Source organism: Microcaecilia unicolor, chromosome 1, assembly GCF_901765095.1.
Source record: "Microcaecilia unicolor chromosome 1, aMicUni1.1, whole genome shotgun sequence".
Lineage (NCBI taxonomy): Eukaryota > Metazoa > Chordata > Amphibia > Gymnophiona > Siphonopidae > Microcaecilia > Microcaecilia unicolor.
In genome coordinates this window covers 576,173,941-576,201,049 of record NC_044031.1, presented here as the reverse complement: position 1 = coordinate 576,201,049, position 27,109 = coordinate 576,173,941, and the positions used below count along the sequence as shown (strand labels likewise).

The 27,109-nt window shown below is 43.1% G+C and overlaps 1 protein-coding gene across 2 annotated transcripts in view; it reads right to left on the bottom strand.

Moving 5' to 3' along the window:
• Window positions 1–27,109, bottom strand: part of MTBP (MDM2 binding protein) — a 177,210-nt gene that overhangs the window by 52,879 nt on the left and 97,222 nt on the right. Inside the window, exons 14-16 of one of the 2 annotated variants that reach the window (XM_030218586.1) lie at window positions 26,711–26,872; window positions 21,526–21,619; window positions 7,636–7,791 (exon numbers count right to left, since the gene is read on the bottom strand). In XM_030218586.1, coding sequence (XP_030074446.1) covers window positions 7,636–7,791; window positions 21,526–21,619; window positions 26,711–26,872 — 412 coding nt within the window. The remainder of the gene's footprint in view (window positions 1–7,635; window positions 7,792–21,525; window positions 21,620–26,710; window positions 26,873–27,109) is intronic. The other variant, XM_030218595.1, reaches the window with a different exon arrangement.

Below are 27,109 nucleotides of genomic sequence, written 5' to 3'. Positions count from 1 at the left end.
CTGTCCCTAAAATCGAGTGTAGTACCGGAAGACTGGAGGGTAGCCAATGTTACTCCGATTTTTAAGAAGGGTTCCAGAGGAGATCCGGGAAATTATAGACCGGTGAGTCTGACGTCGGTGCCGGGCAAGATGGTGGAGGCTATTATTAAGAATAAAATTGCAGAGCATATACAAAAACATGGACTGATGAGACAAAGTCAGCACGGATTTAGTGAAGGGAAGTCTTGCCTCACCAATCTAATGCATTTTTTTGAGGGGGTAAGCAAACATGTGGACAATGGGGAGCCGGTTGATATTGTATATCTGGATTTTCAGAAGGCGTTTGACAAAGTGCCGCACGAAAGACTCCTGAAGAAATTGCAGAGTCATGGAATCGGAGGTAGGGTATTATTATGGATTAAGAACTGGTTGAAAGATAGGAAGCAGAGAGTAGGATTGCGTGGCCAGTATTCTCAGTGGAGGAGGGTAGTTAGTGGGGTCCCGCAGGGGTCTGTGCTGGGTCCGTTGCTTTTTAATGTATTTATAAATGACCTAGAGACGGGAATAACTAGTGAGGTAATTAAATTCGCCGATGACACAAAATTATTCAGGGTCGTCAAGTCGCAGGAGGAATGTGAACGATTACAGGAGGACCTTGCGAGACTGGGAGAATGGGCGTGCAAGTGGCAGATGAAGTTCAATGTTGACAAGTGCAAAGTGATGCATGTGGGTAAGAGGAACCCGAATTATAGCTACGTCTTGCAAGGTTCCGCGTTAGGAGTTACGGATCAAGAAAGGGATCTGGGTGTCGTCGTCGATGATACGCTGAAACCTTCTGCTCAGTGTGCTGCTGCGGCTAGGAAAGCGAATAGAATGTTGGGTGTTATTAGGAAGGGTATGGAGTCCAGGTGTGCGGATGTTATAATGCCGTTGTATCGCTCCATGGTGCGACCGCACCTGGAGTATTGTGTTCAGTACTGGTCTCCGTATCTCAAAAAAGATATAGTAGAATTGGAAAAGGTACAGCGAAGGGCGACGAAAATGATAGTGGGGATGGGACGACTTTCCTACGAAGAGAGGCTGAGAAGGCTAGGGCTTTTCAGCTTGGAGAAGAGACGGCTGAGGGGAGATATGATAGAAGTGTATAAAATAATGAGTGGAATGGATCGGGTGGATGTGAAGCGACTGTTCACGCTATCCAAAAATACTAGGACTAGAGGGCATGAGTTGAAGCTACAGTGTGGTAAATTTAAAACGAATCGGAGAAAATTTTTCTTCACCCAACGTGTAATTAGACTCTGGAATTCGTTGCCGGAGAACGTGGTACGGGCGGTTAGCTTGACGGAGTTTAAAAAGGGGTTAGATAGATTCCTAAAGGACAAGTCCATAGACCGCTATTAAATGGACTTGGAAAAATTCCGCATTTTTAGGTATAACTTGTCTGGAATGTTTTTACGTTTGGGGAGCGTGCCAGGTGCCCTTGACCTGGATTGGCCACTGTCGGTGACAGGATGCTGGGCTAGATGGACCTTTGGTCTTTCCCAGTATGGCACTACTTATGTACTTATGAGCTTTGGTTTCATTGTGTTGCAGGGTACAGGCATTTTAGTTTGGTCGGTAGGGTATGCCTTTTTTAACAGGTTAGTTTTTAATGATTTCCGGAAGTTTAGGTAATCATAAGTTGTTTTCATGGCTTTTGGTAATGCATTCCATAGTTTTGTGCTTATGTAGGAAAAGCTGGATGCATAGGTTGATTTGTATTTGAGTCCTTTGCAGCTTGGGTAGTGGAGATTTAGGTATGTTTGTGTTGATCCCGTTCTGTTCCTGGTTGGTAGGTCTATGAGATCTGCCATTTATCCCGGGGCTTCGCCGTACATAATTTTATAAACCAGGGTGCAGATTTTGAAAGCAATACGTTCTTTGATTGGGAGCCAGTGCAATTTTTCTCGGAGGGGTTTGGCGCTTTCGAATCGCATTTTTCCAAATATAAGCCTGGCTGCCGTGTTTTGAGCGGTCTGAAGTTTCTTTATAATTTGTTCTTTGCATCCCGCATAAATTCAGTTGCAGTAGTCTACATGGCTTAGTACCATTGATTGTATCAAGTTGCAAAATGTTTCCCTCGGGAAGAACGGTTTCACGCGTTTGAGTTTCCACATTGAGTGGAACATTTTCTTTGTTGTAGATTTCACTTGGTTCTCTAGTGTAAGGTTGCAGTCGATTGTAACGCCAAGAATTTTCAGGCTGTCTGAGATAGGGAAGGCATAGGATCTTTTTGTAGAAAGTCTTCTTGCTTCCACTGGAATGTCTGGCATTACAGGTGCCAGTCTCAAGAAAGCAACTAGGGAACACGAGTCTTGATTATGAGATAGCTTCATACGGTGATGTGTTTCTTGTAAGAAGTTGAGATGGGTCATTTCATTCAGAGAAGAATTTATCGGCCTACAACTGTGGATTTAGATAATATTTCAGAACAGTCTGGGCATGAGCTGAGAAGAAACTAGCAAGGAATGGTCCTCTTGCAACTCAGTCCTGAAACTACTAGATCCTGAGAGTGATCTATGTGCACAGCCACTGGAGGTACAGATGATCATGATAATCACGATAAGCAATGCCTGGCATATTGTTGCAATATCCTTTTAACAATACGTTGAACATTCTTTGTAGAAAGTATTGAGGCAGGTCCGGCAGGGGCAATGAAATTTAAGACGACTCATCAGCCACTGTAAGCAAGATTGAAATGGAGGTTAGAGATTGTTTAATTGTAGATTGGACCTTTGGGTCCTCTCAAGACACAGTTGGAGGTTATTAACAAACTTTGCATGAAGTGAACAACTAGACGCTGTACAAAGAGGGGCTTGTCTCCCACACAGTGATAAGAACTAACTGCACAAAGATGAACCCTTACAGAGTTGGTTTTCAAACCAGAATAGGAGAGATGCAGGAAGTATTCAAGCAGTTTTTGTGTAGGACAAGTGAGGGGGATCCAAGGCCTTGCCCTCACACCAGACAACAAACCCCCTTCACTTAATGAGTAACACCTCTTAGTGGAGTCTTTCCTGGAAGCCAGAAAGAAGCAGGAAACACCCTCTGGCAAATCCACTGTTTCAAATCCTATGCTTGCAACATCCAAGCTGTGAGGGCCATGGATTGGAAGCTGGGATGCAGAAGAGACCCCTCTTTCTGTATAATGAGGGTTGGAAAACAGTCCGATTTCCACAAATCTTTGGAGGGTAACTCCATAAGAGGGAAACAGATCTGCCTTGGCCAGTAAGTCAACACAATATTAATAATGTGAAATTTCAATTACCAAAAACAAAACAGGTGGAACTCTAAATACCAAACGATAATAGCAATGGCAATTCCACCTTTATATAAAATGAACATCCTGAGATGTTCTAGGATCCATAACCATTAAAATCGCTCTGAAAAAAAAAATATCAAAAATGTCTTTAGAACCAATGTGATGGAATGCATTGGAAGGAATCCTATGAGTTCCAGTGATCTCAATGCATTTCAATAACATCATCAATGCATTCCAACCACAGAAGAAATCTCAGAATATAAAACAATCCTTTAAAAAACGCAAACATCATCTTAAAAACATCTTCAAAGATACTAAAGCTACTGAAAAGAGATTTAAACAACTTATTATGGATCCTACCAGCCCATAAAAGTGAAAATACAAATCCAAAAAATTGCAATAAAAACATGCGTGAGCCATCTCATTAAAAACATATAAGGATCAGTCTAGAAATAATACACTATAAGAAACAATGTGAAAATGCAAAAACAGAAATATAACCAAAATATCCACAGCAATCTGATACTTTGATAAAGTACAATCAATATCAAAAGGTGTAAACATACACAGATCATAAACATACAGGAACACTGAGAAATCAATCAAGTTCTTGGTTCAAACCATGGGGTGTTACTGTATTGAACTTGTATATAAATCTTTGCTCAGTCTGTAAATAAAAATTTGTCCATATCCCCCCCTTGCTATGAGGGACGTGGCATGCTGAGAACAAAAAAACAGTAATCTTCGAACACGTGATTCTTCTCTATGGAGCACTGTACTAGCAGTTTCTCCAGTACTTTTCTTTAAACTGCACTCTTGTGTTCTAAAAGTGGTTTATAGTTTTCTCTATGTAAAGCAATCCACGTGGGCATTTTGCAATACAGATAACACCTGAGTTTTTACAATTAGTGAAGCTTCTTAGTTCAAATCTGTCACCAGTCATAGAATGAAAGTCTTAAGTTGATATTGACTCTGCACACAGAGCATGATCTATATTTGTAATGTCCCATATGTCTTTGACTACATGGGTTAGTGTGTCCTTGAAGTGCTGAATGGACAAGAACATCTTTCAGATTCTATCCTTTCTTAAAGGCAATCATGATGTCTCTATTTTGGAAATGGTTATCCCTTGAATGATATATGCCAATGTTTACACAAAATCCTGATGATATCCCGATAGATATGTGAATGAAAGTGCACACACAATGTTATTATTTGCTTCTCTTTTTCTTGGCCATAGTAGCACATCTGTCAGCGGGGGCTGCAGCACTATTGTACCCTTTAGCAATAGCTTCAAAAGGTTATCCTTTAGACTGGAATCTTTGTGTCATCTCATTTGCCTGTTTTTTCAAAAAAGGAGTCCTCTGAACCCAAACGTTTGCATCTAAAAATTGGCTGTATGGTAGATTTGTTTTCAGTGTATGATTATGACAACTCTTAAAATCTAAACAATTGTTGACATCTGTTGGATTTCTGTAAAAAAAAAATCACTGTGGAAGGTCCTATCTTCATATATAATGCAGATGTCTAAAAAGGGGATACATTTTCTATACAAAAAAAAAAAACCAACTGAAATTTTAAGTTTACATTAAATTCATTCAATGTTTTATGAAAATCTTGGAGTTCCTCCTCTGATCCTTTCCAGATCATGATGATGTCATCATAACACAATTTGTTCATTCCATAGTTTGTTTGAAAAATCTTTCTTCAAATGCTACAATATAGAGATTTGCCACTGAAGGGGCCACAGCTGCCCCCATGGTGGTGCCTTTCACTTCTTCGTAGAAAGTACCATCAAAACAAGAAAAGCTTTTCTTTAGGGCTATGGCTGCCAATTCAACTATAAATTCAGTTGGAATTCAATGACAAAAGCGTTCAATACTCAATGCCTCTCTAATCACTTCAATGGCTTCATCCTGCGGGATGTTTGTGTACAACGACTATGTTCAATATTACTAGAAATATTTCACCCGCCACTTGTACTTCTTTTAGTGTATTAATGTAGCAGAGTCTCTGGTGTAGGAGGAAATTTTTGGGACCATGGGTCTCAAAAATCTGTCAACAAATATAGACGAAGGTTCTAAAATCGATCCAATTGCTGCCACAATTGGTCTGCCTAGATTAGTTAAGAGATGTATGTATTTTTGGGAGGATATATATTGTAACAGGATTCTTAACTTGAAATTCAAGCTCGTCAGTTGTCAGAAATCCACTTTCCTCAGCTTTCTTGATTAGAGAGTTTATAATTTATTAAAAGTTTGCTAGACCACTCTTGCTGACAGGCAGAACAAAGCGGTGTACACACTACAATATCAAGGAAAGGAAAGGAACTCCATTATCTGACAGGAAAAACACAAACACTGAAAGACAAAGAAAAAGGACAACATATAAAAGGATATTAATGTTACGTTCATAAATTAATGACATGACAACCTAAACAGTTGGAACTCCCATAGGCCTACTGGAATAACTAAGTTTTCAATTTTTGTCTTTAAAGCTTTTAAACTCAATAATACTATGAACACACAGTGGTAGAACATTCCAGATATATGATGCAAGAAAGAAAAAAGCACTACGTCTAGTTGACTCATAGTGGGCTAGTCTCGGTCCAGGAAGGACAAGACGATAGTCATTCAAGGAACACAGAATACAGATGGGAGTATAAGGTATAGTGAGATTAGCTAGATATTCCGGATAGCCAAAATGGTGAGTTTTAAAAGTCGAAACCATTCAAATCAAGCCATTCCTGTTTATGTTTTTCATTTGTTTCTATGATTTAAATCTGAATGTTCTTTTTAATTTTGTATTTGCAGTTACTACTGCCCCTAACACAGCCTGTAATTCTGGCGAAACATGGCCATGTTGGGCATTTTATGTTGAAGCTTCTGGGACCTTTTAGTTAACTAATAAAGATCGTGTTTTCCACAAGGTCTGCTTTTGTTTTCATCTTCCACACTGGATTTGGTGAACCGCCTGCCATGTTGTTTTCTGCTTATTGAATACTAAGCCTCCAGCTCTGCCAGGTAAACACCACAAATTGATCACAAATATTGTCAGGAAAGTTTTAGTAGCAACATGGAAGCAAGCTGTAATACCAAACCACCACCAGCTCTTGATAAAAATGGACTTGGCCTATCATATGTCTAAATTGACTGTTTTATGATGGAACAGATTTGAGGAGTTTTGCAAAAATCTGGGACCTGTTTATCCAATGGAGGGAAAGAGCTGCTGATCAACAATAACACAGAGAAAAAGTGGTTTACTGGAACAATTACCCGACGTGGTCATTTTTCATCCACAAGCTGCATCAGATGTAACACTAAAAGGGAATATGGACAAACTTCCCCTAATAGTTCAAAATATATCCAAAACAGCAAACCACACTTCTGTTCAGACGGGGTTTGCTGTTTTGGATATATTTTTCATACTACCAGGGAAAGTTTGTCAGTATCCCCTTTTAATGTTACCCCTGATGCAGCCTGTGGGTGAAAATGTGGCCACCCATGTCAGGTAACTGTTCCAATAAACCACTTTTCCCCGTTTTATCATTGATTTGCTTTGTATGTTCTATTACTTTATCTGTAAGCAGATATTAGCCTTTTTTGTTTCTTTTGGGAGGGAGTTAATGGACATTAATGTGACTACCAGGGGTCATTCTATTTATAGACAATTACTGTTGTATCTTCAACTGACAAGGGGGGGGGGGGGGGAGGGACACAGTAGGTTGGCATCATGAGGGTCTGTAATAGCATTATTCCAAAGAGTGATGGTATGATATATGAAGGAGTATTTTCAAAGCACTTAGACTGAAAATGGCAGATAGAAATCAAGGTAAGGTATGCACAAAAAGTAGCACATATGAAGTTTATCTTGTTGGGCAGACTGGATGGACCGTGCAGGTCTTTTTCTGCCGTCATCCCCTATGTTACTATGTTACTTACAAAGTTCCATACCAATCTATGGAACTCTGTAAGTCTAAGTGCTTTGAAAATGAGCCTATAGTGTTATGTAGTTCTATGGATGTCTAGTGATGAGTTTGCAGTTATCTTTGAATAAAGAAAATAAAAGTGTGTGTGTGGGGGGGGGGGGGAACAGGACACAATAAAGGAGTAACAGTAGTGGGGCTACTTGACAACAAAGTGAAGCTACTCAACTGTAACTTGTAAAACAATTAAAGCATACTACTCAGTCAGTCTGACCAATACATCAGTGAATCTTAAACCTCCCTGATGCAGCCTTTTAACATAGCTTCTATACAACAAATTATGTGGTCTTTTCACAATATTTAGCATTTGTTTAATTTCCTCAGATATGAATGCCAAAATCATGAGCCTGAACATTTGCTGAGGTCTTACCCTCTTTGAATTTGCAATGGTTGGAGCTCTCCAACTGGTAAACCTTGTGATGTGAAGTATTTCAGCAGTTCTTTAGCATCTAGTAGCATCATCGATTCTCTCTGACTATCTTTTCGGCCCAGCAACTGCTCTGATGAACCTATCAGCATAGGCGTTCTGGAAAATGAAAATAGTTTTGATAAGGAAAAGGCTTTAGGTTTGATTAGAAAACACTGGATGCAGGCAGGTTCAATGGCTCAGAGGCACTGCTGAAGTTTCAGTGAACCCAAATAAGTACATTTCATCTCCAGCATATGAAAGTTTGGTCAATGCTGAACACTGTATGAGAGAAATGAAGAGTACAAAACAGTAAGAAGCTGAGGGAAGCCAGTGCTATATAGAGGAATTGTGAAGATATTGCTCAAGTCTCTGAGGTGAGAACGTTCTACTAGAGAGAAGAGCACTGGGGACCTTAGCACTGCATGCCTCTACCCAGCTGGAGACTTGAGATCTGTATAGCTGAGGCTTCAAGTACTTGCCTTGGACGAATTGTGGCTACCAGTAAAGAAAAGCTATGGTTATGAGGCTGGTTGAATGGGACATTGGATTATAGGGGATGTAGGGGATGTAATCTTAGTTGTCTGTCAATGTAGCTTGGAAGGGAATAACAAAGATATAAGGAAAAGGTTTGGGCATCAAAATATGTTAGAACTGTTGCTAACATACTAGATTATTATTGTTTATATTTGAAAGCTCAAAATTCACATACATGTTCAATTTTTGATGTTGCTGTGAACTTTAATTTCCTCATATGTACAGTAAAACAGTGGTTCCCAAACCTATCCTGGAGATATCCAGCCTCTCAGTTTCAGGATATCCACAATTAATATGTATGGGATAGACTGGCATGCACTGAATCTATTAAGGCAATTCTTTAACTAGATGCATGAGGTTAGGCACGCCCTTATGCACGTCAAACACCTTAACCATTATTCTATAAAGGCTCATGTGTAAGTGCTAATGTTAATAAGGCATACACATGGGCATAGCATGTGCAGGACACAGGCATATTTCCCAGTTACACATGCCACAGTGCAGTCTCGATTATCTGACATAAATGGGACCGACCCATTGTCGGAAAAGTGAAAAGTCGGATAATAGGGAAAACAATGGTAACCCCTCAAACAATGCATAAACAAAGAGTTTCCGATTTTCAAAAATGGTTTATTAAAAACACTACAGCACACTCTGCAGCACAGTTGGAGCACTAAAACATAATTACTGTACTTGTGCTTGTTTTCATAGAAATAAACTACAGTACTATACTACTGTAAAGACCAATACTGTAAAACCACAATTGTAAAGAGTACTGTATTACATAGTAGCAATGCAACTGGTGCACATTAATTGTAAAAGTGTTTTGTAAAATTTGGGGATTAATGTTTGATTTCCCATTTTACTGTTCTTCCTCACTGCAAGTTCACATTATATCAGTGGCAGTTGATTCCTCTTGTTGTTCCGTATATGCCAGTGCAACCTCAACTGCCTTGACCCCTTCATTATGACTGACTTTTACACTCGCTGTGTCATCACCATCATTTCCATTCCCATTCACCAGAGCAATCACATCATTGTCAGTTAGCTCTTCTTGCTCGTTTGCCTGCATCCATTTTTGTATGTCACCATCACAAGAACTCTCACAACCCGGTATTTCCTATAACAAAGGAAGGAGATCTTCCTCAGTTTCCCTGTATTCAGTATCATGTCCTTGTTCATTTTCATTCTCAGGAATTAACTTCTCCATGATTTTTCTAGGGTTGGAGGTTCGATTTCATCCAATGACTGAGTGATCCAGTAAATAACATCTTTGATAATCACTTTCCTTAAAACTTCAATCATTCCTTTCCTTTCATCCAGTGCACAAACAAGTATTGTAAGCAGCTTACAGCGATATGTTTTCTTTTAGGTTTCCAGTACACCCTGGTCCATTGGCCAACGCAAATGATGTAACATTGGGAGGTAGAAAAAGCACTCTAATGTCAGCACTTCTCAGTTCGTCCTCGTCAGGATGACATGGCACATTATCCAAGACGATTGCTTTCCTAAGAAGGTTTATCATTTTCAAGAAGTTTTCTACTGATGGAACAAATTCCTTGTTTCAACCAGTTAAGGGAAAATGTCTGTCTATCCAGACATTCCTCTGGCTCCTATAGAACACCGAAGTACAGCAGGAGCCATATTTTTAAAGGCCCTAGGAGTCAGTGATAATTTATGTTTACCAGCTGCATTGCTGCAGGCTAGAATAGTCACTCTTTCTTTACTCTCTTTATAACCTGGAGTAGAGGCTTCGAGCTGTGATGCAAAAGTTCTTGATGACAACATTTTAAAATGTAACCTGGTTTCAACACAGTTGTATATCTGGTCCTTCGACAGGCCTTCCTTTTAAACAAGACACTGAAATTTCACTTTGAATGTGGCAAATTCCTCATAATCAGCTGGCAGCTTTTCCCCAGCAATGTAGAGCTGTCTTATTCCATATCTTTTCTTTCAATGATCAAGCCACCCAATACTAGCAGTGAAATCAGGGTCACCTTCATTGAATTCCTTTCAAAAATCAGTTTTGTCTTGCAATATGGGTCCTGACATAGGTATGCTCTTTGCTGTGCGAACCACAGGAATAATGCTTCGCTCACCTTCTCATAGTTGCATTTTTTCCACAGTTTTTCTAGTGTTCAATGAAAAAGTAGAGGCACGATTTGAGCCCCATTTCTTCAGCGCACTGCATTGCCATTTCCAGTCAATAACTGTTACTCTCCCCATTCTTAGCTCTGCTGCAAATTTATATATATTTTATTGGTGAATGAACAAAGCACAATATCAATAGCAGCGAACAGTATATAGAATAAACAACAAAACATAACAGTTTTAGTTTTTAACTGCCCCCCCCCCCCAACTTCTCCACCCACTTTTGGCTCAATGAAGAGCAGCAGGACAACCCAGCACAAACCATAGAACAGTAGGAAACAAAGAAAGTGTGTCAAATCACTCTCCCCAGATACGGTGCCCATTTAGCATAAAAAAGAGGGGTACACCATCTAAGAATAAAGGTAATCCTCTCAAAGTGACAGAGCTCATTGCAGATTTCCAACCAGCCCACCCTAGAAGGGCCTTGAGCATGCTTCTAGAAACAAGCCACTGTCATCTTGGTAGCCCAGTGTTAGAGTGACCGCCAGCGAATGTTTATCCCAAGTATCCAAGTCACCAGGGAGAACACTTAATAAAAAGTACAGTCATGTCCCCAGTTTTCACATGTCCATTGACAAATACAGTTCCACACCACTTTCCAAAATGACTTAATAATTGGACAGTCCTACCACAAACAATCATAGGGTCCCCTCTGGCCACAGCGATGCCAAAAAGGCACCTCATGTGAACCAGACACATACGCAGACTTAACTGGAGTTCAATACAAATGATGAACCAACCAGAATTGCTGCTGTTGATAGTTCATAATAAGAGAGCATTTATATACATAGGTATACACTTTTGCCCATGTCTCCTCCCTCAAACCCATCCCCAAACAACCCTCCCAAGCCTGCTGTTGGGGAAACACAGCCACTGACCCTAAATCCCTCCATGATCCATACACCTTGGAGAGAACCCCTTTTGTGGAAGATCCTTTGAATAAAACCATCTCTACATTAGAGGAGGGGCCTGTGCAAGTTGAGTTTAGCATCTGCCTCCACTAATAAATCCCACAATTGAAAGAATTGAAAAAACAGAATTTTCATATGGTATAGTTCCTGCAATTCAGCATAAGATATCAGGGACCCTTGGTGAAAAAGATCCAGACAAAGACCAGCCAATTTTTAATAGCCTAACTCAGAGTTTTAAAATAAGGGGTAGAATAAGATTGAAAGTGATGCAATATACTACCTGGAAACAAAACCCCCTGCACATTCATCAATGCTTTGGTCTCCACCCAAACTGTATAAGGGATCAAGGAATAGATAAGAAAGCACCTTAGCTGATAAGGTGACTCCCCTCCCCCCAGGGCACTCAAAGATAGAAACGGGATGCAAAAAAGCATTTTCATGATGGACTCAGTGTACCTGAAATTTTCCTCATAAAATTCTCTGAGCGACCTTAAGTACCGCTACATGATAATATTGCCGCAGGTCAGGAAATCCAATGCTCTCCCTCATCTTTGGCAGAGTAAGACCCTGAAGTTGAACCTTGGGTTTCCTACTCCCCATAGAAACTGTTGAAATATACGATCCCAAACTCAAAACCTGGATTTAAAAGCAACCCCCATGTTAAATATAAGGAATCCCACTGTTTTAGAAGGGAATGAACCTGGCCAGGAAGCTTCTCATAGTTCAGTGCATATAGTGTCAAGTTTGTCTGTGATGATGACCCCAAAATATCTCACCCCTTTAGTCGCTATTTTAAAAGGAACAGCTGTGCACTCCTGTGATATCAGATTAAAATCTAATGCCTCTGTTTTATCAATATTCACGTTAAATCCAGAGAAAACACCAAAGTGGTCCAGCTCTGCCAGCAAATGGGGAAGCAAGTGGATTGTGTTTTTCATAAACATCGTGTCAACTTGTTATCCTTCCCGACAATTGATATTAGTTGGCTAACAGGATTGGCTCGGATCATTCCAGCCAAAGGTTTCAAAGTGAGGGCAAAGAGAGGGGGAGACATAGGTCAACCCTGCCTTGACCCCCTGCATAAAGTACAGTGGGGGAAATAAGTATTTGATCCCTTGCTGATTTTGTAAGTTTGCCCACTGACAAAGACATGAGCAGCCCATAATTGAAGGGTAGGTTATTGGTAACAGTGAGAGATAGCACATCACAAATTAAATCCGGAAAATCACATTGTGGAAAGTATATGAATTTATTTGCATTCTGCAGAGGGAAATAAGTATTTAATCCCTCTGGCAAACAAGACCTAATACTTGGTGGCAAAACCCTTGTTGGCAAGCACAGCGGTCAGACGTCTTCTGTAGTTGATGATGAGGTTTGCACACATGTCAGGAGGAATTTTGGTCCACTCCTCTTTGCAGATCATCTCTAAATCATTAAGAGTTCTGGGCTGTCGCTTGGCAACTCGCAGCTTCAGCTCCCTCCATAAGTTTTCAATGGGATTAAGGTCTGGTGACTGGCTAGGCCACTCCATGACCCTAATGTGCTTCTTCCTGAGCCACTCCTTTGTTGCCTTGGCTGTATGTTTTGGGTCATTGTCGTGCTGGAAGACCCAGCCACGACCCATTTTTAAGGCCCTGGCGGAGGGAAGGAGGTTGTCACTCAGAATTGTACGGTACATGGCCCCATCCATTCTCCCATTGATGCGGTGAAGTAGTCCTGTGCCCTTAGCAGAGAAACACCCCCAAAACATAACATTTCCACCTCCATGCTTGACAGTGGGGACGGTGTTCTTTGGGTCATAGGCAGCATTTCTCTTCCTCCAAACACGGCGAGTTGAGTTCATGCCAAAGAGCTCAATTTTTGTCTCATCTGACCACAGCACCTTCTCCCAATCACTCTCGGCATCATCCAGGTGTTCACTGGCAAACTTCAGACGGGCCGTCACATGTGCCTTCCGGAGCAGGGGGACCTTGCGGGCACTGCAGGATTGCAATCCGTTATGTCGTAATGTGTTACCAATGGTTTTCGTGGTGACAGCGGTCCCAGCTGCCTTGAGATCATTGACAAGTTCCCCCCTTGTAGTTGTAGGCTGATTTCTAACCTTCCTCATGATCAAGGATACCCCACGAGGTGAGATTTTGCGTGGAGCCCCAGATCTTTGTCGATTGACAGTCATTTTGTACTTCTTCCATTTTCTTACTATGGCACCAACAGTTGTCTCCTTCTCGCCCAGCGTCTTACTGATGGTTTTGTAGCCCATTCCAGCCTTGTGCAGGTGTATGATCTTGTCCCTGACATCCTTAGACAGCTCCTTGCTCTTGGCCATTTTGTAGAGGTTAGAGTCTGACTGATTCACTGAGTCTGTGGACAGGTGTCTTTCATACAGGTGACCATTGCCGACAGCTGTCTGTCATGCAGGTAACGAGTTGATTTGGAGCATCTACCTGGTCTGTATGGGCCAGATCTCTTACTGGTTGGTGGGGGATCAAATACTTATTTCCCTCTGCAGAATGCAAATAAATTCATATACTTTCCATAATGTGATTTTCCGGATTTAATTTGTGATGTGCTATCTCTCACTGTTACCAATAACCTACCCTTCAATTATGGGCTGCTCATGTCTTTGTCAGTGGGCAAACTTACAAAATCAGCAAGGGATCAAATACTTATTTCCCCCACTGTAAATTCCTCAGATAAAACTCCATTGACTGCTATGGAACTTTTGGGATTGGCATAGAGTCTTAACCCAAAGCCCATTAGATCCGTCAAGCCCTATTTGCTCTAACACTTCAAATAAAAAACCACCACTTCACCCGATCCAACGCCTTCTCTACGTCCAAAGCAACACAAAGTCCTTGTGCCCTTTCACGCTGAAGACAGTCAATCACATTATCTCCCAATTGCCTACCCTTAAACCCCATTTAATCCCAATGAATAAACCTGGGCAGGATGTCATAAGAACATAAGAGCAGCCATACTGGGTCAGACCAATGGTTCATCTAGCCCAATATCCTGTTTCCAACAGTGGCCAAGCCAGGTCACAAGTACCTGGCAGAAACCCAAATTGTGGCAACATTCCATGCTACATATCCCAGGACAAGCAGTCATCCAACCTACTGGCCAAAATTTTGGAAAAAATGTTCATGTCCATATTTAAAAGTGCTATAGGCATATAGCTCAAACACAGTGTCAGGTCCTTGCCTGACTTAGGTAGATCACAACATTAGCAAATACACTGAGGGAAGCATAGCACCCCTTTGCAAGATGTCGAGTATCCGCCAGTGGAACAGCTATATCCGCTATCAGGATTTTATAAAATTAGCAAGGCTCCGAGCCCTTATCTTTTGGAAGGGCTGCATCATCTCCTGAGATGACATGTTAAGGGCACTTCTATCATGGTTTGGAAGAGCAAGGAAAGCTGCTTGTCACACATAAGCTGATATTTCTGCATCAGAACATTGCAACTCAGAGAAGTATAATAATTTATAAAATGCCCCACACTCCTCTGCTATTTCCTGGTGTGAAAATGTACTCTGCCCATTGGCCCCCATGATCTTTTTAACCCAATTAGAATTCTGTTGTGAACAGAGCTGCCTCATCAGGATCTTCCCTACCTTGCTAACCCCTTCCAAAAATTTGTTTTACTCGTCTTAACAAATAGTTGATTTACCCGTGTCCAGAATATCCAACTGCCTTTTAAGTTTACCATTTGGGCAAAAAGTTATGAGGCATGGGTAGCCTCATGAAGGCGTGAGTCTGGACAATGCCTCTAGTCTAGTTTTTGTATAGGCCCTCCATTGTTGGGCTCCCACTTTAAGTAAAATAGCCCACATAAAAGCCTTACCTGTATCCCAAACCACAGCCATACTAGTCTCCCCTGTGAAGCTGAAGGACAAACACTCCTTCCATTGCTGGAACAGAACAGAAATGGACCTAGGAGGGTGGAGTTGGATTCTAAACCCCAAACAGATTCTGTAACACCGACTGCCCAAACCGACTGTCGCGTCAGGTATCCTGCTGAAGGCAGTAGTGAGATGTGAATGTGTGGACACATGACCACGTTGCAGCCTTGCAAATTTCTTCAATGGAGGCTGACTTTAAGTGAGCCTCTGATGCAGCCATGGCTCTAATATTATGAGCCATGACATGGTCCTCTAAAGACAACCCAGCTTGGGCAGAAGTGAAGGAAATGCAATTTGCTAACCAACTGGATATGGTGTGTTTCCCGATGGCAACTCCCATCCTGTTGGGATAAAAAAAAAAAAAACAACTGGGCGGACTGTCGATAGTGCTTTGTCTTCTCCACGTAAAAGGCCAATGCTCTTACAATTCAAGATGTGCAACTTGTCCTCACCAGGGTGGGTATGTAGACGGGGAAAAAGTGTTGGCAAGACAATTGACTGGTTCAGATGGAACTCCGACACCACCTTCGGCAGCAACTTACAATGACTAGTCTGTTATGATGACATTTTATATAAGGAGCATGCATTACCAGGGCTTGGAGCTCACTGACCCTACGAGCTGAAGTAACAGCCACCAAGAAAATGACCTTCCATGTCAAGTACTTCAGATGGCAGGAATTCAGTGGCTCAAAAGGAGGCTTCATCAGCTGGGTGAGAACGACGTTGAGATCCCATGACACTGGTGGAGATTTGACATGGGGCTTTGACAAAAACAAACCTCTCATGAAGCGAACAACTAAAGGCTGTCCAGAGATAGGCTGACCTTCCACACATTGATGGTAAGCACTGATTGCACTAAGATGTACTCTTACAGAGTTGGTCTTAAGACCAGACTCGATAAGTCCAGAAGGTACTCAAGCAGGATCCCTGTAGGACAAGAGAAAGGATCTAGGGCTTTGCTGTCACACCAGAAGGCAAACCTCCTCCATTTAAAAGAGTAACTCCTTTTCGTGGAATCTTTCCTGGAAGCAAGCAAAACTCGGAAAACACCCTCTGAAAGGCCTAAAGAGGCAACTTCTAAGTTCTCAACATCCAGGCCGTGAGAGCCAGAGACTGGAGGTTGGGATGTAGAAGCGACCCCTCATTCTGGGTGATGAGGGTTGGAAAACACTCCAATCTCCATGGTTCTTCGGAGGACAAGTCCAGAAGAAGAGGGAACCAGATCTGACGGGGCCAGAAAGGCTCTATCAGAATCATGGTTCCGCCATCTTGCTTGAGTTTCAGCAGAATCTTTCCTACTAAGGGTATGGGAGGATACGCAATGCAGGAGAAAAGCATCCGATGCTAGTCTTGTCGTGGGCCTGAAGTCTAGAGCAGAACTGAGGGACTTTGTGATTGGTCTGAGTGGCAAAAAGATCCACTGAGGGGGTGCCCCATGCTCGGAAGATCTTGCGGACAACATTCATGTTCAGAGACCACTCGTGAGGTTGCATGATCCTGCTCAATCTGTCTGCCTGTTGTTTACGCCTGCCAGATACGTGGCTTGGAGAAACATGCCATGCTGCTGCGCCCAAAGCCACATCCTGACGGCTTCCTGACACAGAGGGCGAGATCCTGTGCCCCCCTGCTTGTTGGTGTAATACATTGCAACCTGATTGTCTGTCTGAATTTGGATAATCTGATTGGACAGCCGGTCTCTGAAAGTCTTTAGAGCATTCCAGATCGCTTGAAACTCCAGAATGTTGATCTGAAGACCTGATTCCTGGATGGACCAAGCTCCTTGAGTGTGCAGCCCGCCTACATGAGCTCCCCACCCCAGGAGGGATGCATCCATCGTCAGCACTTTTTGTGGCTGAGAAATTTGGAATGGACGTCCCAAGGTCAGATTGGTGCGAATGGTCCACCATTGTAGGGAATTGCAAAAATCGGTGGAAAGATGAAGGACACCCTCTAGATCTCCCGTAGCCTGACACCACTGGGAAGCTAGGGTCCATTGAGCTCATCTAATGTGTAGTCGTGCCATGGGAATCATATGAACTGTGGAGGCCATGTGACCGAGAAGTCTCAACATCTGCCGAGCTGTGATCTGTTGAGATGTTCGAGCTGAGGAGACTAGTGACAGAAGATTGTCTGCCCTTGCCTGGGGAAGACAAGCTCGAGCCATCCGTGTGTCCAACAGAGCTCCTATGAATTCTAGTTTCTGCATTGGGACAAGATGGGACTTGGGATAATTTATTACAAACCCCAGTAGCTCGAGCAGGGAATAGTCATGCGCATGGACCGTAGAGCGCTTGCCTCTGAGGTGTTCTTCACCAGCCAATCGTCGAGATAAGGAAACACATGCACTCCCAGTCTGCGCAGCGATGCTGCGACAACTGCCAAACACTTTGTAAAGACCCTGGGCACAGATGCTAGACCAAAGGGCAGTACGCAGTACTGAAAGTGCTGGGTCCCCAGACGGAATCAAAGGTACTTCCTGTGAGCTGGAAGCACCGAGATGTGAGTATAGGTGTCCTTTAAGTCCAGACAGCATAGCCAATCGTTTTCCTGAATCATTGGAAGAAGGGTGCCTAGGGAAAGCATCCTGAACTTTTCTCAAACCAGATTATTTGTTCAGGGCCCTGAGGTCTAGGATGGGATGCATCCCCCCTGTTTTCTTCTCCACAAGGAAGTACCTGGAATAGAATCCTAGCCCTTCTTGCCTGGGTGGTACGGGCTTGACCGCATTGGCGCTGAGAAGGGCGGAGAGTTCCTCTGCAAGTACCTGCCTGTGCTGGAAGCTGTAGGACTGAGCTCCCGGTGGGCAATTTGGAGGTTTTGATTCCAGATTGAGAGCGTACCCGAACCGGACTATTTGAAGAACCCACCTGTCGGAGGTTATAAGAGGCCACCTTTGGTGAAAAAATATTAACTTCCCCCCAAACAGGTAGATCGTCCGGCACGGGTACTTCTACCTCGGCTATGCTGCTCTGGAGCCAGTCAAAAACCTGTCCCTGGTTTTTGCCAGGGAGCCAAAGGGGCCTTCGGTGTATGCTGCTGACGGGAGCGGACCTGCAGGGAACGAGCCTGAACAGGCTGTCGAGAGGCAGGAGTGTACCTACACCTGTTATAGGAATAGGGAACACTCCTCCTCCCTCCAAAATACCTCCTAGAGGAGGAGGTAGTAGTAGAAGGTGTCCAGCGGGAGAGAGAATCCATAGCATCATGATGCTTCTTGAAGGTATCAACCATATCCTCAGCCTTCTCTCCAAAAAGGTTGTCCCCCGGCATGGAACATCCGCCATTCGCTGCTGGGTCTTCTGATCCAGGTCCGAGACTTGCAGCCATGAGAGCCTGCGCATCACGATACCCTGAGCAGCTACTCGGGATGCAGCATTAAAAGTGTCGTAAGCTCCCCTGGCCAGGAATTTGCGACACGCCTTCTGCTGCCTGACCACCTGGTGAAAAGGTTCAGCAAGCTCAGGAGGAAGAGCATCAACCACAATAGACAGTTGCTTCACCGAGTTCCGTAAGTGAATGCTCGTGTACAGCTGGTATGTCTGGATTTTGGCGGCGAGCACTGCAGCCTGATATGTACGCCTCCCAAAAGAATCCAAGGTCCTAGACTCTCTGCAGAAGCATAGTCCCTAGTACTCTTGGATCATCTGAGAGCAGAGTCCACCACCATAGAATCGTGAGGAAGCTGGGCCTTCACCATCACAGGCTCACCATGGACTCTGTACTGGGACTCAGACTTCTTGTTGACAACTGAATTAGAGAGAGGACAAGACCAATTCCGCCACAATGCTTCCGTAAGCGTATTGTGCAGAGGGGCCCTTGTAACCTCTGTAGATGAAGAAGGATAATCCAGGACCTCGAACATCTCAGCCCTGGGCTCATCCACAGCCTCCATGGGAAACGGAATGTCCTTAGACATTTCCCGCACAAAAGATGAAAAAGTAACCAACTGAGACAAGCTCTAGCCGCATAACAACTACAAACAGAAGCTTGAAGTGTCAAAGCAGCCACCTGAAAGGTACGTTTTAAAGAGGCCTCTAGCCGTCTCTCTTGCATATCCTTAAGTGCCACACCACCTTCCATTGGAAGAGTGTCTTCTTAGTAACCGCCGTCACCAGGGCATCCATCCTAGGTAGAGCAAACTGCTCTAAACGGTCCGCTGAAACCGGATACAGCCTGGCCATAGCCCTGGCTACTTTCAGCCTCCATCTGGATCCGCCCACTGGGCCGAAATCAACTCTTCAATAGCTTCATGTACCGGAAAGGCCATAGAAGGTCGTCTGGTACTAGCCATCTTGGGGTTGACCGCCTGAGAAGCCACAACCTCAGGATCCTCTATATTCAGGGCTTCCAGCGCCTGAGAGATAAAGGAGGACAGCTCCTCCTTCTGGAAAATCCTCACAGCGGAAGAGTCCTCCAGTTGGTCAGTGAGGACACCGTCTCATCTGCTCTGAGAGCCATCAAGGAGGAAGCTGCAGTCAACCGTATGCAGGACCCCTCCTCAGACCCCAAAGAAAGCCTAGGCTTTTTAAGGGAGTCGAAATCCTCTGGGGAAAAACCCAAAATCTCTTGGTTACCCCGAGACCCCTAAAGAGAATCAAAGGCCAAAGCTGTTGCAGCCGCATGAGGGGGGGGGGGGGGGGGGCAAGGCCCTTAAAAAAAAAAAAAAAAAAAACGCCTGATGGGAGTAGCAAAATAAACTCTGGTGAAAACCCCTCCCCCACAACGGAGGAGGTCGCAGCCATGGCACCTGCACCACCGCCCACAGTGCCTGACGGCCCCCCTGACTCCCCTACCAGCAGAGAAAAAGCTTTGCCCAAAACCGCTACCGGAGCCGGCTCCGCGACCGATCGCAAAATGGCGCGAGAATCGCCAGGCTCTGGGTGGGAAAGCACGCTCTCGGGGGGGGGGGGGGGGACACCACTCCGTCGAGTCTCGCAAAATCAGCGCACCCCATGCTGGAAAGGCCCGCCGCTGAACACCGTTTCCCACATCGGGAACAGCGTTTTACCGCCTCCGCTGCCATCGCCGAACAGCAACCTAGCAGGACTTACCCTGGACCGTGAAAGCGCGGGAACTGACAGCTGAGCCGAAGAAAAAAACTCTCCGACTCTACTTCGAGGCAGGCTCAAACAAGCAGGCAACAGAAAATAGGACTCGGACAGCAGTAACACAAACCTGCTCTCAGCAAAAACACACTTCCCTGTGCTTCTCTGTTTCCCTTTTAAATAAATTCATTCCCTTTTTTTGATTTTTTAGTGAGGAGGCAGAAAAACAGGGAAGGAAAGGAACAGCAAAAGCCTGTTCAGAGGGAATTTGAGGTGCGGCAAGGACCCAGCAACTGTGTATGCTGCCAAAGGGGACGCGCTTTAGCGGTTTTGAAAAAATGGGTGCAAAGCTGTGATTTAATCCATAGGCGGTGATTTAATTCAGCGTTTATGAAGCAGGAATCTTAAAGGTTTGAATTGAAGCCTTTGAATCAAAGTCTACACGAGACCGGAATGGGACTAGTCAGACATTCCAGTATTATATATTTGGATTACAGGCATGAATACAATGGAAGAATAATTAAACTGAACTGTTATTTAACCAGTGTACAGGGGTTCAAGATACAACAGAAGAGCACTTGGATCAGAAATTCTAAAGGGAACACTGGAGTAAGGATTGATAAAAGGACTTATCCTCTGAACCAGTCACTTCATGCCTTGTGTTAAGTCTTATTCTTGGACTTGTGTTTATGCTTAGGTTTATTGAAGTAGAGAGTTATTTTACTAAACTTATTGAATTAAGGGATGAATGAATGATTGAGTGTATGTAGGAATTGAAGAAAATAGGTTTAGATTTTCATGGTAATAACTGATTTATAATAAAGATGAACAAAAGGTTTGTAAGAATTTGAAAATATTTTACTTGGTGGTAAAATAATGAATATGCATGAGAGATGTTTGCATACAACTGAAGCAGTCTCTCCAGGATTGTCCAGTGTAACTAATTCAACAAAATTATGCAAAAGAATTAAAAAAAAAAAAAACTACAGGTGAAAATTATACTGTGTGCAATAGACTCTGGTCTCTCCAAAAGGGTGACACAAATATCAAGGAACCATTCTAACAGGTTAGAAGTATCCTTTTGTGGACATGCCTGCCACATTTGCCCAGATCCTTGAAATGTGCGCTAGAGCAAGCAGTTATGAACAGCAAAGCATTAAAGAGTATTTTCAGTCTACAATGTACTGTAGCTTCATTTACAAAAAGCACTGCCAGCAACAGGAGCAAATCTGAATATTAAATCTGCACATCAAGTTAAAGAGAAACAAATGTATATTCTCTTAACAAATCACTTTTTTCAACTCTTACCTGAGTTTTTGTTTTGTTTTTTCAAAGTTTTCCAAGTTCTGAAGGACACATTTTTCTGGCCATCCTTTAGGATTTGATCCTATTATATTGGATTCTGGAGAATCAAAAGTAGTTAGATTAATACAACTTAGACTTCAACTGAAATATGTTAGCTACAAAGAAGTCAATTCAAATCACATCTTTAAGGTCAAAGTTTTTTTTAGACCCAATGAGCAATAGTAAACATAGGAAAAATTAAAATAAATGTGTTTTGTGGTCATACACATGAAACAATGTCACAAAAGATACCACCCATCAACTTTAGCAGTGGCAATAGTTAAAGTAACCAAGTCTGCTTCTTTGAACTAGTCTTGAAGTGCTTCCTCATGAGTCCCTTTTGTGGGCAGTACAAATATACCTTACCTGTCAGACCAATGGGAATATACCCTTCCTCTAGCAGGGGGAGATGGAGCAAATTCCTTCACCACCCACTATACATGTCAGTGTAGTAGACAGCCTATTGGAATTCTTTTAGCAAGCTGCCTTCATAGCTGAGCTTTTGGATCTTATTGCCTACTGGCCAACATTTACACTCACACACATATCCACACATTCACACTCACTTATATCCATGCATTTCTTTTATTTGTTTACACTTTAGGAAGTTGTGCAACTCATGGTGTGCCCCCCCCCCCCCCCCCCCCCCAATCTTCTTTGTGCAGGTTTTGTAGACTGCCTCCCAGGCCTCCTGGACTAAAAGAAATGCCTGATGAAATAGGTTTAACTTGGAGCCTTCATTCTCTGGCTTCCATGCATACTGCAAATCACATTCCCCACAGCTGTTGTCTGGCTCTTCCTCAGCAGTGTGTAAGGCAGGAGTTGGGAGAGGCTCAGCATTTATCATAATCCCTCCATTAGCCTGGGCCTCTTGTCAGTTGAAGCTGATGCTTTCTTGGTTCCTGACCCCAAGACGGATCAGCTTAATGCATCCACATCATGAAATAAAGGGAAAGAACCCAGAAGGGAAAGCTCCCCCAACCAGAGCTGCTCCTGCATCTATCTGACCTGTGGAATTTGAAAATATGGCAGATGGAGATTAGAACTGGGCAGAGGGTCCTGGCAAATCATCCTCCTACTGGGTCAACTCTGTGGAGGATGGGGAGCGGGCAAAGGAACAAAGACAGCTTTTCTTCCAGAGGCTGAACTGCTGGCAATTCACAAGTGACTAACTCTTGAGAATCACAACTCAAATGGAGCTCACAACCAAGCACTATTTTTTGTCACCATAACTAGGACAGTGCCTGCCTCTATCCTGAGCACAGACATGATCATTAGATATGGTCTGGCTATGCCCTGGCCACCGAGGCTCAGAGTTACTTTCCATTCTGGTATTTTTTTTTCTTTTTGGCAGCACATCCCTCCTTAATCCTTAGCATGCATTAAGAAACACAAGGTGCACTATCTATGCAGGCAAGCATATCATGTTAACAGCATATATTGAACAGTACAATGTGTACCAAATGCAATTCTGTTAAACAAAGCACATGAACCTGGCCCGACGACAATTTGCTGAGCATACTCTCTTCAATATGGTATTGCTGAAAACCTCTCCTAGGAGATGCTCCTACACCTGGACTGTCTATAAAGTTGCAAATTGTTCTCTTTAATCTCGGAAGAGAGAAACAGCTGAACACTGCACTACCAGCAATGCTGAGTAACCTGAGCAAGGTGTAGCATCTCCAGTCACACCTTCAGGGGAAGCAGTAGGGATTTCTTGGGGCTGTAGCGGAGTGTGTGCATGCTGCCTTTTTACCTTTGCTTTCCTTCTGTTGCTTGGCTATGTTCTTTTAAAAATAACTTTGCACTGCCAAGCTGCTCCAGTCAAGAAGTCAAAAAGGAAATTCTTGAATGACCTCAAGGGCATCCTCCAGAGTGAAGTAGGGGCAGGAGTGGGGAGGAAGCTTTGTGCCACAGGAGTTCAATCAAAGAGCTCCCTAGGGCACCTGGGTCCTGCTAAATGGTGAATCCCAAGTCTACAGAAGATTTTCTAATTCTTTCTTTACCTGCTGCACAGCCACCATTCTCTGCTAAAAAGACAGAGAAAATACTGACAAGCTACCAGTTGCACCAGAAATATGGAGCAAATTCCACTATGTCTCCTTCTGGTGGGAGACTTGGTCTGGCATGGATGAAGAGGCATTGTCTGCTACTTTATTGAACATACAATGCAAGCCAAGACTAAAAAATATGTCGTTATATTCAAGATGATGCCACATTATTATAAAATCATATACATTATAAATGACTAATCTTACAGAAATTAATAAACCTAAAAATATACATGAGTACCTACTGTCATCATTCAAATCATTCACTTAAACATCACTTTGTGCTTATCCAAGTCAAAAAGGAAAATAAGATTGTGACAGAAGCAGTGGTACGAATAACTAGACTAAAGTAAACAGGATTTTCCTACAAGCTTTAACCAAGAGAACTGTTCATTCAGCTCAATGACAAGAGTCCCTAGTAAAAGGCTAGAAGTTTCCATGTTCAAAAGCACAAGACCCTCAGCTGAAAAATAAGCCATGGTTCTGGGGACAACATGCTTATGCTCACGTTTTATTGAAAAGGGGAGGGGGAAGGTATTGTCTTAAGGCTCAATCACTGTAGCTCAAGACATCCTCTTGAGATTCCCATTCAATGAAGCTGGCGGGTCTGATGTGCCACACAGATGCTGTGGTCCGATCCCCATTCGACTAGGGCACTTAAGTTAGCCTGACGTGGCCCTCCACAAACAAAAATGACTGCCATGGAATACAAAGAACAGGAAGGTTCTTTCAGTGGCTGACATCAGACAATACAACTAATCTAAATTCTAATGCATTTCTACCATACAGGAAATGTATGCTCACAATTTTTATTTTTTTACTACTAAACACTTTGGAAGGAAGTTATCAAGTTACGCTAGGCCTTAAGTCACATTATTTGGACCTTAACGTGACTTAGATAATTGCTGCAGTATTTTTAGTGAAGCGGTGCTAGGGCTGCTTTTCACCATGGGTTACAGAGTAATGAGATGCAAATCATATTTTCTTCTCTGGCCAAGATTTCTAAGCTGCAGCCAAGGAATTTATTTCCCTTCCCTGCTGTGCCTGGAGCAGGCAGACAATAATATACAATGAGAGATGGGAACATCTTCTGGTTCTCATTAGTCCAGTGGCGTTCCTAGGGGGGCTGGCACCCGGGGCGGATTGCCGATGCGCCCCACCCCCCTGGTGCAGCGCCCCCCCCCCCCCCGGCAAAAGGACACCCCTGCGAAGGAACCCCCCCCCCCGGCGGCGTGCACCCGGGGCGGACCGCACCCCCCCCCCCCCCCCCCCCAGGAACGCCACTGCATCAGTCTGGCACCTGTTTTTTCATATTCCTCTGTATTTCTGCATTTTTTGATTGGTTAGAGAGACCACTGCCTCCTGTCTGGAGAAAGTATAATCTCTATTGTATGCTCTCCTTTGTTGAAATTTTTGTTGTGACATTTATTTGGGACATTCATTCAGGACTTCGTTTAGAACATCTTGTATAGACGGTAGTGCCTACAGCAGTGCATGGCATCCTGACTTCAAAGCTGGTGTCTAATCTGCTGCTGCTCTTGCATTCCCCAGGACAGGGGCAGACAATGGTCTTCACTGTTTTTGTGCTTAACTGCTTGCTGTGATTACCTTGACTGCGTCTTTAAAGCAGCTATGTCCACCTGAATTCTGTGACTCTTGAACTACTACATGCTTATCTAATGATCTGCTGATGAATAACTGACTGCACTTGCACAACATCACCAATTTCTAATAAAAGCTAAGTACACTTTATTGAGTGTCTGCTGTGCATTTGTTTGCTCCCTGAACAAGAACCATGCAAAGAACCATGAGCCGTGGCCCTATTTAGAACTGTAGCCCCAGTGCTCTTTTTATAACAGAATAAAATTCACAACTTCAGATAGCTTGGTACCTGAATTAGGCACTTCCTGTGATTATGCTCTGGTCAATAACACACCAATATCCTCTTTTGTGTCTGTGGTAGCATGGATTAATGGCTGGCTGCAGGACCTCACAAAAATGTGGCACACACAGGTTTCAGGTAAAAGTCAAAGTACTTTATGTACAAAAGAGAAATAGTCAATCCAGTCTCCTCACAGGCTTGATACTTCTTCTAAAGTCTCCAAACACAGTCACTGTTTCGGTAGCTTGTCCCTGACGTGGTTCCACAGTTCCAACAGGAAAGGGATAATTGGCCTGCCTTGGCAGTATTCAGTTACCTCTCACATGATGCCATGAGTACCTGGAGGCATAGACTTGAGGCTTCTTACAACATAAGGTGCATCTGAGTAAGGCCACTCCCCTTCCCTGGAATTCCCCCTCAGGTACTGAAGCCAAGCCAGAACACCCTTGGAGGATCCTTGTCCGGGGCTTCCCCATCCTGTTCTTCCAGAGGGCTTTTAACTTCCTACTCTCTTGTTTGAGTCCCACCTTCCTGGCCAGACAGACTAACTAAGCTATTACGTGCCTTAAGGTAGCTCAGTTCTGGCCTCAATGAGGGAGTGTCCTTAAGGAAACCCACCTTGTACCACTCACTCCCCTCAGTGTCTAATACAGAGAGGGTGCACCTCCTAAGAGATTTAAAAGGGGATTACTTGATCCCCTTCTCATGAGTGCAAGTATTAAAATAGTTTAAGAAACAAGGTCCTTTCTTCCTCATCTCTGCATGGTATCAGATGTAAAGCAAAGATATCCCCGGTTCCCATGTCCTACTCGGGGTTCTGAGATGAATTTCTTTTTCCTTCCTTCCAAAGGACTGGAACCTCAAACACTTCACTCTCCTGTGCTGGGAATGGATGCTATGGAATATTTGTACAGCCTTGATCTCCTAGAATCTTAATTCTTCTTTAGCTTAAAAGTCTTGCTTGATCAAGCCCAGCCAGCTTGTGGGATGGCAGTTAAAAAAAACCTGACAAAGGTATAAAAAGTGTCTCAAAGGCTTACCTCACCACGGACTAAAGAGATGGGACCTCAAAGTTCTACTGAAAATAAAAAGAACTGAAGTGACCCTGTGCAACAAATACAGACATAAGAAACGCTGAAGATATCACCCACTTGAGGGCTATATCTCTCTCTTATCCTCTGAGAGGATATAATCTCAAGCAAATAAAAATTCTTACCTGCAAGCAAAGCAACAGTATTCCTCTTGTCAGATGTTCTCAGTACACTCTTAGGAAGATTTTTATCATAGAAACTAAATACATGTTCCCTTGTAAGTGTCAACAGTGTCTTGAGGTCACTAGCAGAAATAGTTGGAGAAGTCTTGGTTACTTCTAGCCTTCCTATAAGTTAAAAAAAAAAACGGTTTCAAGAAATTTCATAAAATATCTCAAGCACAAAGGAAACTGCAAGTCTACAATATTAATGTAATTAAAGGATATATTATTCAGAAAGCCATACAGAAAACAACTGGAAATAGAATAGTCTATGCTGTCTGATTTTTCCTGAGATTTAGGGAGAAGAGCATGCAGCCTCAAAGTTTATTTAATACTTTTGAAAGAGTAACTATGACAGGCTTA